At 42.4% G+C, this 17,833-nt stretch overlaps 1 protein-coding gene across 2 annotated transcripts in view; it reads left to right on the forward strand.

Annotated features, from left to right (window-relative positions):
- hibch (3-hydroxyisobutyryl-CoA hydrolase) overlaps window positions 1–17,833 on the forward strand; it is a 146,928-nt gene that overhangs the window by 24,875 nt on the left and 104,220 nt on the right. For both annotated transcript variants that reach the window (XM_063051991.1, XM_063051992.1), the window contains exons 4-6: window positions 414–498; window positions 1,569–1,649; window positions 5,011–5,063. In XM_063051991.1, coding sequence (XP_062908061.1) covers window positions 414–498; window positions 1,569–1,649; window positions 5,011–5,063 — 219 coding nt within the window. The remainder of the gene's footprint in view (window positions 1–413; window positions 499–1,568; window positions 1,650–5,010; window positions 5,064–17,833) is intronic.

The raw sequence follows: 17,833 nt of genomic DNA on the forward strand, positions 1-17,833 counted from the left end.
ATGTGCTGTACTAGTCTATGTTCTATATTCTATGTTCAGAAAGCATGGCAAAGAAAACTGTGCAGAGTGATGGGAGAGCTGTGCCTTCTTGCTGTCCCTAACCAGATGCACCTTTTTAAATGTAGCTGGCTCCATCAATATCTATGGCTCAAATGAACGGGGATTGCTAGCGAATGTGTGTCTGGACAACATTGATTTTTGTGTCGTTTATAGCTGATTCACACTTGTGGGATGGCAGGCAGACTCTGCATAATAAGATCAAAGATTTGCATGGAAGATCGAGTTTGCATTAATGAGTGTGGACCAAGCAATCAAACTCACAGTGGACCAGTCCCTGGGCAGTTTGTTTAATGGATTGAATTAATGTTCCACCTTTCCTTGATTCAGCCTGAATCTGTTTTTATGTGTGACAGGAATGGGAGCAGGACAGTGAAACTTCGTTAGTCATTATTAAAGGTGCAGGGGAAAAGGCTTTCTGTGCCGGAGGTGACATTAGGGGTAAGTGTCAGTCTACATTTAGATTGTGCTTTATTTAGCACATCATTATAAACTGTGTGCAAGCATTATACGGCTACTGTATTTGTAGAGAGGTGGTTCATGTTAACTGCAAATCCCTATCACCTAGTTTGACTTCCATTGTATCAAACTTCATTTTCATTTGTTATGGAAATAATGCTGAGGCACAAGCTTATTGCTATTGCTTTTTTTTATCAGCTTCAGGAAATGATTACTTGTTATAGTAATGCTTGTATTTCATCTCTACTGCTGAAAGCATATTTTTAGTGCTCATCCCGAATTTTGTGGAGTTTGCAGTAAATTTTATGATCAAAGTGCATGTATGTCACCATATACAACCCTGAGATTGGTTTTCCTGAGGGGATACTAGCAACAGAGGAGCTGAAGGCAGTGTGGACAGGGCCAACGAATTTAACTTGTTCTTTAACAGATTTGACGTTGTGGCCCCTGCCCATCCCCCACATGATTCATCTGTTGTCGGCCCCCAACCAACGCATATTCCACTCTCCCCTCCTACCCCTCCTCACAGTCCCCCACCCTGCTCTCATGACTATACCCCTTCCCCACACGAAACCACCACGGTGGGCTTCACAGCTGAACAGGTGAGAAGAAAGCTGAAACGTCTCAACCCAAGCAAGGCTGCAGAACCGGATGATGTACTGTAATGAATACCAATTTCCCTCGGGATCAATAAAGTATGACTATGAGTTTACTCAGGAAATCTATAGAATAGTTAACTATCAGTGAAAGAGCAACCAGAGTGAAGAAGACAACAAACTCTGCAAACGCAAATATAAACGAGTAGCAATAAATGTTGATTCTTGTTTCCTAAAACAGGGCTTCTGCCATCAGCGGGAGTACAGAGCTTCACAAAAGTGAAATTGGATTTGGCAATCAGTGGCTTTGCATTTTAGCTGCAGCTGCTGGAGATTAGTGATCGGCCCTAATCCATGTTGTTTGGTAGAAGCACCAGAACGCTTGTCATCAGCCGTTCTCTTTAACGACTCCTTGATGTCATGGTTGATTTTTTTTTCCCCCTGTTTTTCTTTTAGCTGTTACTGAGGCAGGAAAAGTTGGAGACAGGCTGGCAGAAGATTTCTTCAGAGAGGAATACATTCTAAACAATGCAATCGGTACGTAAGATATAAATACTGCAATCTAATTGCTATTCAGTAATCCATAAGGTGCTGATAATTATGGATGTTTTCCATTGCCGTTGACCTGATTATCAATTTAATCCTCTGTGTGCTATTTTTCTCTACTTGAGGGAAGTGTCCTTTCTCTGAGCATTATCATGGTTCTCAGAGTTTTGAGTTACCCTCCCACTTTCCTCCCCAGATAGGGTCCAGTTTCTGTGGGTGCAACCATGCTAATGTGGATGGGGAAAGTGTTGGGAGCGATGGCGCCATTCTCCACCGGGATTAGGTCTGTTCTGGACCCACTGGTTACTACCAACGCTTGCATGAGTTCCTGAAGCAGATGTTCAATAAAGACAAATTTCTGAGCATGGCCAAACTTGAGACAGATTTGCTATGATCTCTTTCAATTGTTGGAATTGAGCGTTGTTGGAGACCAAAGAGGCCATGCATAATGGTGGACGGTACTCCTTGCATTTCTCTGGGAGTTGATTATGTTGAGTGGATAGAACTTCCATGATGGTTCAAGGAGATGATTGAGGATTTTTCTTGCTGCACTGCTGTGCCTCACTCCAACAATTGTTCAGTTTATATCAAGAACCAAGGTCACTCCATCATCTGTAAAGCTCTGCTAATCCACTACATTCAGTATTTTGGTGTTGCTGGACTAGCAGATTTTCTGGACTACTGAATAAATATGCCAACAGGCATTTAGTTCATTTTTTTTAATGACAAATGTTCCAGTGAACCTGGTAAGTTTAAAAGGTGTGTGGGAAGCAGCCAGATGAATGGGAATGGAGCAAATGCGGATATTGATGATGATAATTTGCCATAATGTCCATGTGCCAGCACCGTGTTTGGTCATCTGAGGAAATGAGCTTTGAAGATCAAGGCCTCAACCCTCAAAACTGCTGGGCAGCAGTGAACCCTGCTCTCCTATAAACACCTGCAACTTGGACTAGTTACATGGTTGAGGAACGGTGCTGCCTCTATAAAATCCTGCAAATTTATTTGGCAATACAAGTGAACCCATGTCAGCACCGAGGCTGTAATTGCACTCAGCACTGTTGCATTGCTCAAATGCCAACATTAGATTACCCAAAACAAACACGCTACTAGCAGGTGGCCAGAGGAAAGGATTCAACAACGATGTGCTCAGAGCCTCCCCTGAAAAGTCGCAACGTTCACACTGACTTGAGAATTCCTGGCCCACAACCACTCAGAAAAGGTGATGGACCATTTGGGATGCATTGAGAGCCTCACCCCTCTGTTAGAAACCCGTAAAGGCCCTGTAAAATTACAGGAAAGAAACCAGCATGAATAGAAGATTGGCTGACTGGTAGGAGGCAACGAGTGGGAATAAAGCAGCATTTTATGGTTGGCTGCTGGTGACTCGTGGTGTGCCACAGAGTTGGTGTTGGGACCACTTCTTTTTGTATATTATGTCAATGATTTGAATTACAGAATTGATGGGTTTGTGGCCAAGTTCGCTAATGAAATGAAGATAGATGGAGGGGCAGGTAATGTTAAGGAAGCAGGGAGTCTGTAGAAGGACTTAGATTGGCAGAATTGGTAAACAAGTGGCAGATGGAATATGGTGTAGGGAAGTGTATGGTCATGCATTGTGGTAGAAGGAATAAAGATGTAGACTATTTTATGAACAGAGGAAAATTTAAAAAATCAGAGATGCAAAATGACTTGGGAGAAGATTGTGCAGGATTCCCTAGAGGTTAATTTGCAGGTAAGAAAGGCAAATGCAATGTTAGCATTAATTTCAAGCGGACTGGAATATAAAAGCAAGGATGTAATGCTGATGCTTTATAAGACTGAGAGTATTATGAGCAGTTTTGGGCCCCTTATCAAAGAAAAGATGTGCTGGCATTGGAGAGGGTCCAAAGAAGATTCACGAGAATCATTCCAGAAATGAAACGAATAACTAATGAGGAGTGTTTGATAGCTGTGGGCCTGTACTTGCTGGAGTTTAGAAGATTGAAACCTACTGAATATTGAAAGGCCTAGATAGAGTGAAAGTGGAGGGGATGTTTTCTTTAGTGGGTGAGTCTAGGATCAGAGGGCATAGCCTCAGAGTAGAGGTTACTGGCAGAAGGCAGATGAATGGGGTTGAGAGGATATTAAATCAGCCATGATGGAATGGCAGAGAAGACTTGATGGGCCTAATTTTCAGACATCCCACCTCTCCTGGAACTTCCGGGAGTCTCCCGCATATTAATAGTGGCTCCCTGATGCCCGCAAATTATATACAATATCACCAAAATCAATTTTTTTGAGAGTGAGCAAGAGAAAAGCAAGAGACAGCGTGAGAGCAATCACAAGAGAGCGTGCGAGAGAAAGCAAACGAGAGCACACGAGCGAGAGCGAAAGCAAGCGAGAGAGGGAGAGAGAGCAAGCAACCACGAGAGAGAGAGAGAGAGCGCGCACGCGAGCGAGAGCACACCATTGCAGAGCGTTCCAAAAAAAACATACGTCACCCCAGACTACACTAAAGTGTACTCCTGCCTAATAGGGGTCAAAAATGATGACAGTGTTGCTCGCTGCACTGTTTGCAACAGTGACTTTTCTATTGCCCATGGTGGGTTAAGACTGTAAAAGACATGTTGAGGTGAGTTTAACAGGTGTCATTCGTTCATTAGCATAGCTAACGTTATTTAAACTAGCTGGCCAGCTGCTAAGGAGCTACGCTATTGCAGACATCCCACCTCTCCCGGAAGTCTCCCGCAAATTGATGGTGCTACCTCCCTGAAATAAGTTTTTGCAGGGTGAGATGTCTGAATTCTGCACCTATGTGTTATGGTCTTGTGGCTGCAATATCCATCTCAGAAACACAAGGGGAAACTAGTCATCCTTGACTGAGTGACCGCCTTTGTAGAAAAGAAAGAGGGAGGCAGCATGATCATTGCTGAATCGTCCTTTAGTCAAGTTCATGAGCATGAACTCCACCAATGATATTTTCACAGCTTTAACATAACCATCCAAACTTAAATGTTGACCTGTAACCCTTGTTTTTAAAAAAATTTTGCACCTGCTGTCTCTAAACTATCACCCTCCCCCCCACCAGTCCTGCCTCTGTTTGCTTGTTCTATCTGGTTTGAAGGTTGATAACAATTCCTTGCAGGTGGCATATAATTACATTTATTCATTTCCATAGATGCTGCCTGGTCTGCTAAGTTCCTCCAGCATTTTGTGTGTGTTGCTTTGGATTTCCAGCATCTGTGGAATCTCTTCTGTATGGATTACGATTTTTTAAAATTTTGCCTTGATTATGTATTCTTAACAATGTGATGCATTAGCTATTTATTGCATATTAATAGACAATTCAAATCTTCAATATTTTACTCAGGAAGCTGCAAGATACCGTATATTGCACTTATTGATGGAATAGTGATGGGAGGGGTAAGTTTTTTTTAAATCTTTGTGACTTAATGGTTATTTTGTGATTGAGAAATGTAAATGTCAGTGTTGTGTGATCAGGTATCTAAGTACATAAAAGTTATCACGTGGGAATAAGATAGATGAATCAAACTAATCAATGGTGGTGTTTAACTTCAATTTGCAAACAATCCTAATCATAAATATTCATCTTATTTCATATGCTACCATATAATAGAATTATATATGTGGTTTAAGGCATGTTACTGTTATTTACGATCTGCCCCCACTCTGCATCCGAGTATCTTTATTTTCTAGTTCAAGGTTTTATACCTAAAATGGATGTCGATATTTTGCCAGTTTGTAATAAAACATAGTCATAAAGCAGTTAATCTGAAATTTAAATAAAATTATTTAGAGAATGTTTTGGTTTGGCCATTATTGCAAGGTAAAAATGCTATTGTGATATGTCTGAATAACCACCAGACGGAGACATTGAGCGATTTTGGTGGATGTTTCCTTGAGTAAAGTGGGCACCGTGGAAGTGTACTGTAGCATTAGATGAGCCTGGTGGTCTGGTGCTATCAAGTGAAGAAAGTTTACCAGTACCATTGTTTCATGCATTTTATAGATCAAGAAAGTTGTGGAAACTATAGCACAATTCAAAAATAGAACACTTCACAATAAAGCAAAATTGAAACCAATTTGAACAAAAAGGTTTTTTTTAAATTACTGTATATATTCCTGTATACTATAAAACAAGAGTATTGCAATTTTAACTAAAAGTTAGTTAAGGGCAGAAACTGATAACATTGAGCTGAAATGTTTAACAGAAGGGAATTGTCTAGCAATCATGCATATTACAACTAGATTATGTTTTGCATAATATGAATTGTATTTACTGGATACAGAGGGCGAAAGAGTTAAATTTCCCTACAACTTGTGCCAAGTTTTAAAGATGGGGCAAGGACTGCTTTTTCTGAGAATTGCACCCTAAAATTGATATTTCCCCACAAGTCATCACAACCCTTTCACATTCTGTGTCCTGTAAAACCATTTCAACATAATGAAAGGCAAATTAGTTTTCTCCGTGCTTAAGAATGTGTTCCAAACCTCGGAACTAAGCTGACAGCTTCAAGATTTCCTGTTCAATTTTATTTTCTTCACTGATAGTGAACTAAGAATAATATTTAACAGCCTCTTGAGACTCTCTATTTCTGACATTGTGTGCTGCCATTGATTATTTCCTTATCAGTGTCATGTTCCTTGTACTTAGCTCTACTAGTGTGGATATGTGTGAACTCTGCAAAGTTACTTTATCTGTAGCTGTCAAACTATTTCCATTCCAAAGTCAACCTTTCTCACTGTCTATCTGAGCAATGTTATCAGTTTGTAGATCTGATTTGAGGAATCACTGAGTAGGATCTAGACTTTTTTGAGCTTGAGCAGTCTGGTCTGGCTTGTACGGTCTTCGATCTGAATTCTGTCCAAAGGCAGGATCTGGGGCGGAAAAGGCAACTTCCAATATGTCAAACTACACGTGCCCGTATACATTCTTCATACTTGAAAGTTATCTTACTATGTGTATCAGGTAGAAACTTTCAAAGTGAGACCAGTCCTTGCCTGACACCAAAGAAGACTTCAGAGTATCTGAAACCTTTGGAGATGTTATGGACAGTGAATATAGGGAGCTATGAAGAAGATAAAAAGCAGGAAACAGAGGGCAGTAATATCTTGCTTACTTCTGTGCCACGTGTTAGTGAGGGTAAGAATGAGAGGATTTGGCAAATGAGTGTGCAGCTGAAAAAAAATTGGTGCAGAGTGATTCTTAAACTATTGGGATCTCTTCAGGGACAGAGATGACCCGTACAGACAGGATGGGTTACACTTAAACTGGAGGAGGACCAGTATCCTGACATGCACATTTGCTTTTTTTCTAGGTTGGGTTTAAATTAGATTGGCAGGGGTATAGGTGTAAGGTCCCCAGCATTAGAGGCTAGAAGGTGATGCAGACATCAGTGACAGCAAGCTCAATTGGCAGGATAATGGCCAGGAGCAAGGAAAGCCTATTGGATTAAATTGCATTAATTTCAATGCAAAACGTCTGACAGGTAAGCTGGATGAACTTTGGGCTTGGATGGCTACGTAGGACTAGGATATTATAGCTATTACGGAAAGAGGGCGAAGGGAGGGTTTGGACTGGCAGGCCAGTGTTCCATGGTACAGGTGCTTTAGTCGGGATAGAGGCAGAGGAAAGAGAGGCGAGGGAGTTATATTTTTGATTAAAGGGAATATCACAGCAGTAGTTAGAGGTTAAAATACTGAAGGATCATCCAGCAAGGTTTTATGAGTGGAGCTGAAGAAATAATAAAGGCAGGATCACTTTGTTGAGATGATGCTATAGATCCTCATGTTGTCAAAGAGAATTAGAAGAGTCAGTAACAAATGAGTTATTTTTGCAGAGTTTTGAGAATAATGGGGTTCTTGTGGTAGGGGGTTTTAACTTTCTGAACATAGACTGAGACTGCCTAACTCCTAATGGGATTAGACGGGGTGGAATTTGTTAAATAAGTTCTATTAGTTTTAAGATAGTTGTGGAAAGCCTGGAACTGGTCGACATGTTCAAGTTCTAAATTGGGGCAAAGTAAATTTTGACAGTATGAACAGGAACTTGCAAAGATTGATTGGACTAGGTTGCTTGTGGGCAAGGGGACAACAGGCAAGTGGGGAGCTTTTAAAGGGAAGACTGTGAGAGCTCAAGGTCTTCGTATTCCTGTTAGGATGAAAAGCAACGTTGGTAGGAATCGACAACCCTGGATGATGAGGGATAGGAAAAAGGAGGCAGATGGGGTCAAATGAATTACCGGAGGAATACAAGGGATACCGAAGTGTGCAGAGAAAGGAAGTCAGGAGAACAAAAAAGGGATATGAGATAATTTTGGCAAAGAATATTTTTAAAAAATCTGAAGTAATTTTGTAAGTTTATTAAGGGAAAGAAGAGTAACTAGAGAGAGAAAATAGGCCCCCCTCCCAGACCAAAGGGGACAACTATTTGTGGAGCTGCAGGAGATGGGCAAGGATCTTAATGAATATTTCTCCTCTGATTTTATTGTGGAGCAAGACGTGATGACTTTTGGACTAGGAAAGTCTATGACTATTACAATTTACTAATAGTAATATTACTATTACTATTTCTATTACTATTTATTATTTATGGTGCAACTGTAACGAAAACCAGTTTCCCCCGGGACCAATAAAGTATGACTATGACTATGAAAAAAACTATGTGTTCTTTGGGGTAGTCCACATTACAATAGAGAAGGTTCTGGATGTCTTTAAAGATATAACAGTAGACAAATCTTGAGGGCCTGACCAGGTTTATCTAAGAAAACTGTGGGAGGCTAGCAAAAAAAAATGCAGCAGCCCTGACTGAGATATTTATAATCATCTCTACCTATGGGTGAGGTGCCCATATACTGGAAGGTAGGAAATACCATGACTTTATTAAAGAAGGGTGGCAAAGAAAAACCTGGGGACTATAGGCCAGACGTCTTAACATCTGTGGTAGTTAAGTTACTAGAGATGATTCTGAGGAATAAGTATACCTACATCGGAAAAGACAGGTTGATTAGGGGTATTCAGCACAGCTCTATGCTTGGGAGATCATGTCTTACAAACTTCATTGACTCAGACACTGACAAATGGCTGGGCTCCTTGTCGACATGGTCCAATGGGGCTGAAGAACCTGTTTCGATGCTGTATGACTCTATCTAATCTGTGATCCACTTGTTGCAAAAGAACTAAAGCGCTTGACACCCAAATACTGACGTTGATGTGGCAATTTTAACATAGCTGTATTTCCGAAGGCAGTGGCAAAGAATTTATATCAAATAAAATTTAATACCACGGCACATGGAACATTCAAACAGCTGTCAAATTGAACCACAAGATTCTAAAAGTATGTGAAAAGAAAAAAAAAATTGATGAAGGCAAAACCAAGTCTTTCATTCAGAAATGGGCAAACCTTTCAATGAAGATTAAAGAAATGTCAGAAGCACGGAATTTGTCTGCATGAACAGTATAGAAATGACTTCCCAGAACTGATGGGAAGAAATCCAATAAAAAGGAGAAAATAAAAGTAATTCTTATCAGTTAAGTATGTGTGCTGGAGAAATTTGTGGCACTCTAAAGTCAATAAATTCACAGCAGTACATTATCCATATCCCAGAATACTGAAGGAAGTAGTCTTGAAAACTGGATACATTGGTTACCATCATCCAAAATGACATTGGCTATGGTACAGCTCCTCTCCTGCTGATTGTGGGGGGGTGGGGGGAATAATGTAGGCCTGAGGAAAGCAGGCTACTTTAGATTGGCATGTTCAACGTCAGCGGTAAAGAAAATGCTGGAGGCTATTAGAGAGGATGTGATAACAGAGCACTTGGGAAAATTGCAGCAGGATTAGCTTAAATCAACATGGATTTATGAAAAGGAAATGTGTTTGCATGTGGGTGCCAAAGTTGCAAAGTGGTTAGCGTAATGCAATTACAGCTTCAGCGACCAGATTCAATTCTGCCGCTGTCTGTAAGCAGTGTGTACGTTTTCCCTGTGGGTTTCCTCTGGTTGCTCTGGTTTCCTCTCACATTCCAAAGACGTATGGATTAGACCATAAGACATAGGAGCAGAATTAGGCCATTCAGCCCATCGAGTCCACTCCACCATTTCATCACGGCTGATCCTGGATTCCATCCAACCCCATACACCTGCGCTCTCACCATATCCCTTGATGCCAAACCAGTCAGGAATCTGTCAACCTCCACTTTGAATATACCCACGGACTTGGCCTCCACCACAGTCTGGCAGAGCATTCACAGATTCACCACTCTTTGGCTAAAAAAAATCCTCCTTATTTCTGTTCTAAAAAGGTCACCCCTTAATTTTGAGGCTGTACCCCCTAGTTCTGGATACCCCCATCAGAGGAAACATCCTCTCCAAATCCACCTCATCTAGTCCTTTAACCATTCGTTAGGTTTCAATGAGATCCCCATGCATTTTTCTAAATTCCAGTGAATACAGGCCCAAAGTTGCCAAACGCTCCTCACATGTTAACCCCTTCATTCCTGGAATCATCCTGGTGAACCTCCTCTGGACTCTTCCCCAATAAAAATGCATGCTTTCTGCAATAAGGGGCCCAAAACTTGATAATACTCCAAGTGTGGCCTGTCTAGTGTCTTATAAAGCTTCAGTATTGTCCATTTGTTTTTACATTCTGTTCCTCTTGAAATAAATACCAATTTTGTGTTTGCATTTTTAACTGCAGAGTCAATCTGTGAATTAACCTTCTGGGAGTCTTGCATAAGGACTCCTAAATCCCTCTGTACCTCTGCTGTTTGAATTTTCTCCACATTTACATAATAGTCTACAGTATTTTTCCTTTTTTGCAAAATACATTATCATACATTTCCCAACACCGTATTCCATCTGCCTCTTTTTTGCCCGTTCTTTCAATTTGTCTAAGTCCTGCTGCAATCGCATTGCTCCCTCAGCACTACCTACCCCTCTACCTATCTTTGTCTCCACTGCAAGCATTGCCACAGAGCCATTTATTCCATTATATAAGTCATTGACTTAGATAATGGATAAAAGTTGTGGTCCCAAAACTGACCCCTGAGGAACACCACTAGTCACTGGCAGCCGACCAGAAAAGACCCCCTTTATTCCCACTTGCTGCCTTCTGCCTGTCAGCCATTCCCCTACTCATGTCAGTATATTTCCTGTAACACCAAAGAGGATTATATTTTGTTAAAGAGCCTCGTGAGGCACCTTATCAAATGCCTTCTGAAAGTTCAAGTAAATGACATCCACTGCCTCTCCTTTGTTCACACTGCTGGTTACTTCCTTGAAGGTCTCTAACAGATTTGTCAGGCAAGATTTCCCTTCACAGAAAGCATGCTGACTGTGACTTATTTTATCATTAGTCTCTAAGTACCTAGAAACCTCGTCCTTAGTAAAGGACTCCAACAGTTTCTCAATCACTGAGGTTAGGTTAATTGGACTACAATTTCCTTTTTGTCTTCCTCCCTTCTTAAAGAGTGGAGTGACATTTGCAATTTTCTAGTCCTCCGGGACCATGCCAGAATCAAATGATTCTTGAAAGATCATGACCAATGCATTTGTCATTACCTCATCAACCTCCTTCAGGACTCTGGCATGTAGTCCATGTAAGACCGTAAGATCTCTCAGTTTGCCTAGCACTTTTTCCTTTGCAACGGCATTCACTTCTGCTCCCTGATACTTGCAGACCTCTGGCATACAGCTAGTGTCTTCCACAGTAAAAACTGAAGCAAAGTACATACTAACATCATCTGCCTTTTCTTTGTCCCCCATCACTACCTCACCAGCATTATTTTCCAGTGGTCCAATATCAACTCTCACCTCCCTTTTAATCTTTATATAACTGGAAAAAAAGACTTTTACTATCCTACTTTATATTATTGGCTAGTTTACTTTCATATTTCATCTTTTCCCTACTTATAGTTTTTTTTAGTCGCCTTCTGTTGGATTTTAAAAGCTTCCCAATCATCCAACTTCCCACTCACTTTTGATACCTTGTATGCCCTTTCCTTGGTTTTTATGCAGTCCTGAACTTCCCTTGTCAGCCACAGTTGCCTAGCCCTGCCATTTAAGAATTACTACTTCTGTGGGACATGTCTATCCTGTACTAATTAGGTTAATTAATCATATGGCTGTAATTGGCCAGTGTGGGCTGATTGTGTCAGAAGGGCCTGTTAAGTGCTGTATCTCTAAATCCAAATCAAAACCTACCAAAGTATTTTGAGGATGCAGCTGGTAGAGTATGTATGGGAGAACGAGTAGATTTAGTTCATTTGGTTTTTCAGAAGGTCTTGATAAGGTCCCACACCTGAGGTTATTAAACACTGTAAAAGCAGTGAGATTTGGGGTCAATATATTGAAGTGGATTTAGAAACACTTGATAGGTAGGAAATGAAAGAGAGAGAGAGAGAATAAATAGGACTATAGCTGTGTGGCAAGTGATGCCCTTTGGGCACTGAGGGTTGCAAGCAACTCACGGAGTGCATTGATGAATTGGATGAGGAGATTGAATGCAATATTTCGAAGCTTGCCAATATCAGAAAACTGGATGTGATTCTGTGTCGTCAGGAGACTTCAGTATGGCATTGTAGCTGTGCTTAGCCATGCAATCATAAGTGTAAAGTGAGTAGAGCAGCAGGTTAAGCGCACAGCCTTGTGGTGCACCTGTGCTGATGGAGATTGTGGAGGAGGTGTTGTTGCCAGTCCGAACTGACTGGGGTCTCCACTCCAAGAGAGGAAATTGAGGATTGAACTGCACGAGGAGGTATTGAGGCCAAATCTTGAAACTTATTAATTAGTTTTGAGGGTATAATAGTACTGGTTTCCCAGCTGTAGTGGATACCTGATATATGTAACTTTACTGTCTAGATGTTCCAGGGTTGAGTAAAGAGCCAATGTGAGTGTTAACCCTCCCTTAGTCAGGGGGTGCGGCAGGGGGAGGGGGTCAACAGCATAAAGGATCCAGGCCCCTTGTCTAGTCCAATGAAAACAAAGTATCCTGCAAATGATCTGAAATAAAATGGAATGGAAGGATTACCGTATGAGGAACATCTGGAAGCTCTTGGGCTGTGTTCTCTGGAGTTCAGGAGAATGAGGGGGGATCTCATTGAAACATTCTGAATGTTAAAAGGACCAAACAGATCAGAAATGCCGAAGTTATTTCCCATGGTAGGGGAGTCCAGGACAAGAGGGCACGACTTCAGGATTGAAGGATATCCATTTAGAACAGAGATGCGGAGAAATTACTTTAGTCAGAGGGTGGTAAATTTGTTACCACGAGTGGCTGTGATGGCCAGGTCATTGGGTGCACTTAACGCAGCGATAGATAGGTTCCTGATTAGCCAAGACGTCAAAGGGTATGGGGAGAGGGCAGGGGAGTGGGGATGACTGGAAGAATTGGATCAGCCCATGATTGAATGGCAGAGCAGACTCGATGGGCCGAATAGCCTACTTCTGCTCCTATATCTTATGGTCTCAATGAGTTAGTATCTGCCATGGGCCTGTTGTGCTGGTAGGCAAATTGGAGCAGATCCAGTTAGCTTCTCAGGCAGGAGTTGATGTATTTCATCAACAACATTTCAAAACATTTCATCACTGTAGATGTAAGTGCTATTCAACAATAGTTACTGAGGCAGTTTGCCATGTTCTTGGGCACCAGTATAATTGAAGCAACACACACAAACCATCTACGGTTTTTGTCTCAGTGCAGTCACACAGAAGCTCATCTGTTTCCTCAGACCAACATTCTGTGACTTTCTGTACTGGAACACTCCCTGAACTGATTTACCAAAGTGTTGAATCAGTAGGTGTCATTAATCTTTGCATAGCAATGGTTAAATGTGTCTGGGGCTCCTGAGGGGAATTGGAGCTGAGCTGGTAGTACTTTGGTTATTCACTCTGAAGTCTGCCTGGTTGAATGCACTAATTATGATGAACAGGGCCTTGGTATACTGCTTCAAGATTGTTCCTCATGGAGTATAGATCCTTCAGTACAAGCTTTGTGACTAATTATTGTGGGATGTAGTATGGACAGCACTTCACTGTCAGATATTCCAAGTTTGATAAGCAGGAACTCATCAGGATCATCACGTCTGAACTCCAAGAAGAGTTCAGAGTTCATGGTCAAAGTGTTCATTTTACAACCTTGAGATTCATCTCCTTACAGGTAGCCACAAAACAAACAAACCTCAAAGGACCCATTTAAAAAGATCAACCAATGTGCAGAGAGAGAAAAAAAATCATGCAAGCAATCAAAGTAAACAAGTAGCTTCAGAACTGAAACTTTCTGAAAGCCATGAGGCCGCGGCCTCAGTTCATCACAACACCGAGTAAACGTGACGAGAGCACAGATGTGAAGCAGGCGTCACTGCCTTGGGAGCAGCTCACAGCCTCCGTTCAGTGTAGAGCCGAGTAAACTTCATGGAGAAGCAGGCAGAACTGGCCCTTGCCTCACCTCCGGACCTGACACCCTGACCTTGTCAATCTGGCTCAGTGCTTAAATTGACCGGACATCGGGTCGTTCCTCGCTCTCGGTCCGCTCTGGGGCCTGGACCTCACCGCCACGATTAGGCCCGGACCTGACCTTTCCAATCTGACCCGGTGCTTAAATCGATCCGACTTTGGCCTTGGGGATGCCACGACTCCGCATTGAGTTTGCTTCGACCCTGCCTCTGCCTCCACTGGTCTCGCCTCTCCATTGTCTCCATGGTTGCTATTAATAAAGTTATTAATAAGGTATTTAGTAATTTGTTGTTCTTGCCACCAATAAGCAGTCGCTGGGCGTCACCAGCGCCATCTTAATCCTAAAGCTGACGAGGAACCTCTTTCTTTGTTGAAGGACATTGTGCAGTCATTGATTTGAATTGAGAAGCTCTTGGATTGTATTATAGAGTCAGGTGAAGCAGGTGTGAGCCCCATTTTGATAAGGCAGTGCAGTTTTTCAGTTCCCTTTTGATTGGTTAGTTTATTTTTAACAGGCTGTAAATCAGGTCACAAGCTGCATTGGCACTCTAGTTAATTGAAAGGCATCGCAATTGCATTTCAAATAAAAATCACTTCTCTTAGATCCAACATAAAGAGTTGAGTGTGGGGTGCTTATTGTTGGTTCTGTGAGTTTTGTGGAAGGGCTAGGTAAATAAATGTCTTGCAGCCTGCCACTCCTTTCAAACCAGCGTCCAGTCTCTCCGCTTCTCTCTCTCCTCATAATCTTCCTAAATTCCAATTAAAATCAGGCAAACTGAAGCATCAGGCTAATCACTACCCATTTCGAAGACCACAATTGTTACTACTGGGGAAAAAAATCTAAATTAAATTTAGCACTTTCCAGTTTAGACTCCACATGACTTCATGCTGCCTCATCTGAACATTTTCTTTTGGAAAAGGCCTTCATGAACACATTGCCAATGAACACACACGAAATGCTGGAGGAACTCAGCAGGCCAGGCAGCATCTATGGAAAAGCGTACAGTCGATGTTTTAGGCCGAAACCCTTCAGTGGGACTGGAAAGAAAAAGATGAGTAGATTTAAAAGGCGGGTGGAGGGGGAGAGAGAAACACAAGATCATTGGTGAAATTGGGAGGGGGAGGGTGAAGTAAAGAGCTGGGAAGTTGATTGATGAAAGAGATACAGGGCTGGGGAAGGGGAAACCTAATCGAAGGCCATGAGAGAAAGAGAAGGGTTGGGGGGAGAGGAGCACCAGAGGGAGGCGATAGGCAGGCAAGGAGATGAGGTAAGGGAGGGAAAAGGGGATGGGGAATGGTGAAGTGGGGGGGCATTACCAGAAGTTCAAGAAATCGATGTTCATGCCATCAGGTTGGAAGCTACCCAGAGGGAATATAAGGTGTTGTTTCTCCAACCTAAGTGTGGCCTCATCATGACTGTAGAGGAGGCCATGGATTGACATCAGATGGGAAGTGGAATTAAAATGGTTGACCATTGGGTGATCCCATTTCTTCTGCTCGGTGGAGTTTAAGTGCTTGGTGAAACAGTCTCCTAATCTATGTCAGGTCTCACCGATTACACAGGAGGCCACTGCAGGAGCACCAGACACAGTATATGACCCCAACAGACTCACAGATGAAGTGTCGCTTCAATTGGAGGGACTGTTTTGGGGCCCGGAATGGTAGTGAGGGAGGAGGTGTAAGGGCAGGTGTTCCACTTGCAAGGATAAGTGCCAGGAGAGAGATCAGTGGGAAGGGACGAATGGGCAAGGGAGTTGTGCAGGGAGTGATCCCTGTGGAAAGTGGAAAGCAGAAAGTTAGGGGAGGGGAAGATGTGCTTGGTGGTGGGATCCCGTTGGAGATGGCAGAAGTTGTGGAGAGTTGTGTGCTGGATGTGAGGCTGGTGGGTTGGTAAGTGAGGACAAGAGGAACCCTATCCCTGGTGGGGTGGCAGGAGGATAGGTGAGAGCAGATGTCCCCCTTTTTCAAAGAAAGGGGCTTCCCTTCCTCCACCAACAACGCTGCCCTCAACTGCATTTCTTCCATTTCATGCATGTCTGCCCCCAATGTGTTCTTGCAACCATCTAAAAAAACATGTTTTCTGTGAAAACATCTCACTGTTCTTGGGTTGTAAAAAAAAATCATTTGACAGTAAAGGTAATCATTATGTATCTCTTTTTATTATGTGTGGGACTTAAAGAATCGAGGGGCAGTATGTGCCAACGAAATGTTTGCGTGTGCCATGTGGCATGTTATGTCATAGATTTGCCGCCCCTGCTTATCGGCCATACTGTATGTCATGCATGTTAGCACTGTATATAACAGTCAGACAACAACATTATAAAGCAACACACACAAAATGCTGGAGGAACTCAGCAGGCCAGGCAGCATCTACGGAAAAGAGTAAACAGTCAACGTTTCAGGCCGAGACCCTTCATCAGATCTCCAGGCATCATTATAACGTTGATGTTCCTCTGACTGTGGGTTTATTTTGATGAGCTTTGATACAGTCCCACAATGCAGATGTGTGGGAAGGGGTTAATTCAGTTTGTTTATATATAACCAGCAGGGCTTTTTCATTCGATTTTTAGAGAGTGGCTGAGGTACACATACAAGGAAGGTCACAGGATTGATCTCTGGTTCGCTTAGCCTGAGGCAAAACTGGGAACAGCTGTGATTTTTATCTTTATTTTCAGTTTTTTTCCCTTTGTCCTAGTTCCCTCGAATCCATCCCTCTCTGCAACTAAATGGATTGCTGTAGCTCACTGTCAAAACACTCCGTTACGTGATGGCAATAAGGGAAGGTGTTGGAGAGTACTTGGTCCTCTCAGAGTTATAGATGCCATAAGGTGAGAAGGAGAGGAACGAAACTGGGAAAAGAAAATATATAACATGACATTTCCGTAAACTGTTGCATCCAGGTGCAAGTTTCAGTACATGATGTTTTGAGACTGAACAACAGTATTGAAGTGAAATAACGATTAATCAGGGTGACTAGAAAGGTGAAAGGTCACTGACTTGTTTATAGAAATACCTGTTGAGAAAGCTAATATGACTGAATTGTCAGAATGATGGATTATGATAGCAGAAGTTGTTTGCAGTTTTTAGAAATTCAGCACTTTCTTTTCGTCGTGCAAACAGGCACTATTTTGTTTTTCATTTCACTTCATCTGTCATTTTAAAAGCAAAACACTGAGCTGTTATAAATGTAAATATATTTTTGAAAGTCAGGGGAGAAGCAGAGGAGTGAAGTTGTGGACCAAGAATTGCCCCCACGTGCCAGGTTATGGGTCTCCTGTCCCCTACCTGTTTACTGATTGCACTCCGCCTGATCAGCCAGTGAGAGATCAGAGGTGGAGGTAGGGGCAGAGGGAAGTGGTGATTGGATTAGAAAAGAAAAAATTGGGGGTGCCGGTTTTGGGGAAAACAGAAGATGGTGATGGGGAGGGGGGAAGAGAGAGATTGGTTATGGGTCCTACAGGGACGGGTTGGGTTTGGGACAGAGGTTGGGTTTTGGGACTTAGGAGGTGATGGTTGTTTGGGGAGAGATAGGGTCAGAGGTGGATTTTGGGCCTGGGGTGGCCAGGTATGGGAGAGGAAATCAGCAGTGATTTCAAGTAAAGAGAGTGTTGGGGATTGGGCATTGGGAAGGGAGGTCTGGAGTGTAGTGATCAGGCGGTTAAGGGGATTTGGGGTGGGAGAGCAAGTATTTGGAGGATGGAAGTCGAATGGAGAAGGGG

This window comes from Mobula hypostoma, chromosome 6 (assembly GCF_963921235.1).
Source record: "Mobula hypostoma chromosome 6, sMobHyp1.1, whole genome shotgun sequence".
Taxonomy (NCBI): Eukaryota; Metazoa; Chordata; class Chondrichthyes; order Myliobatiformes; family Myliobatidae; genus Mobula; species Mobula hypostoma.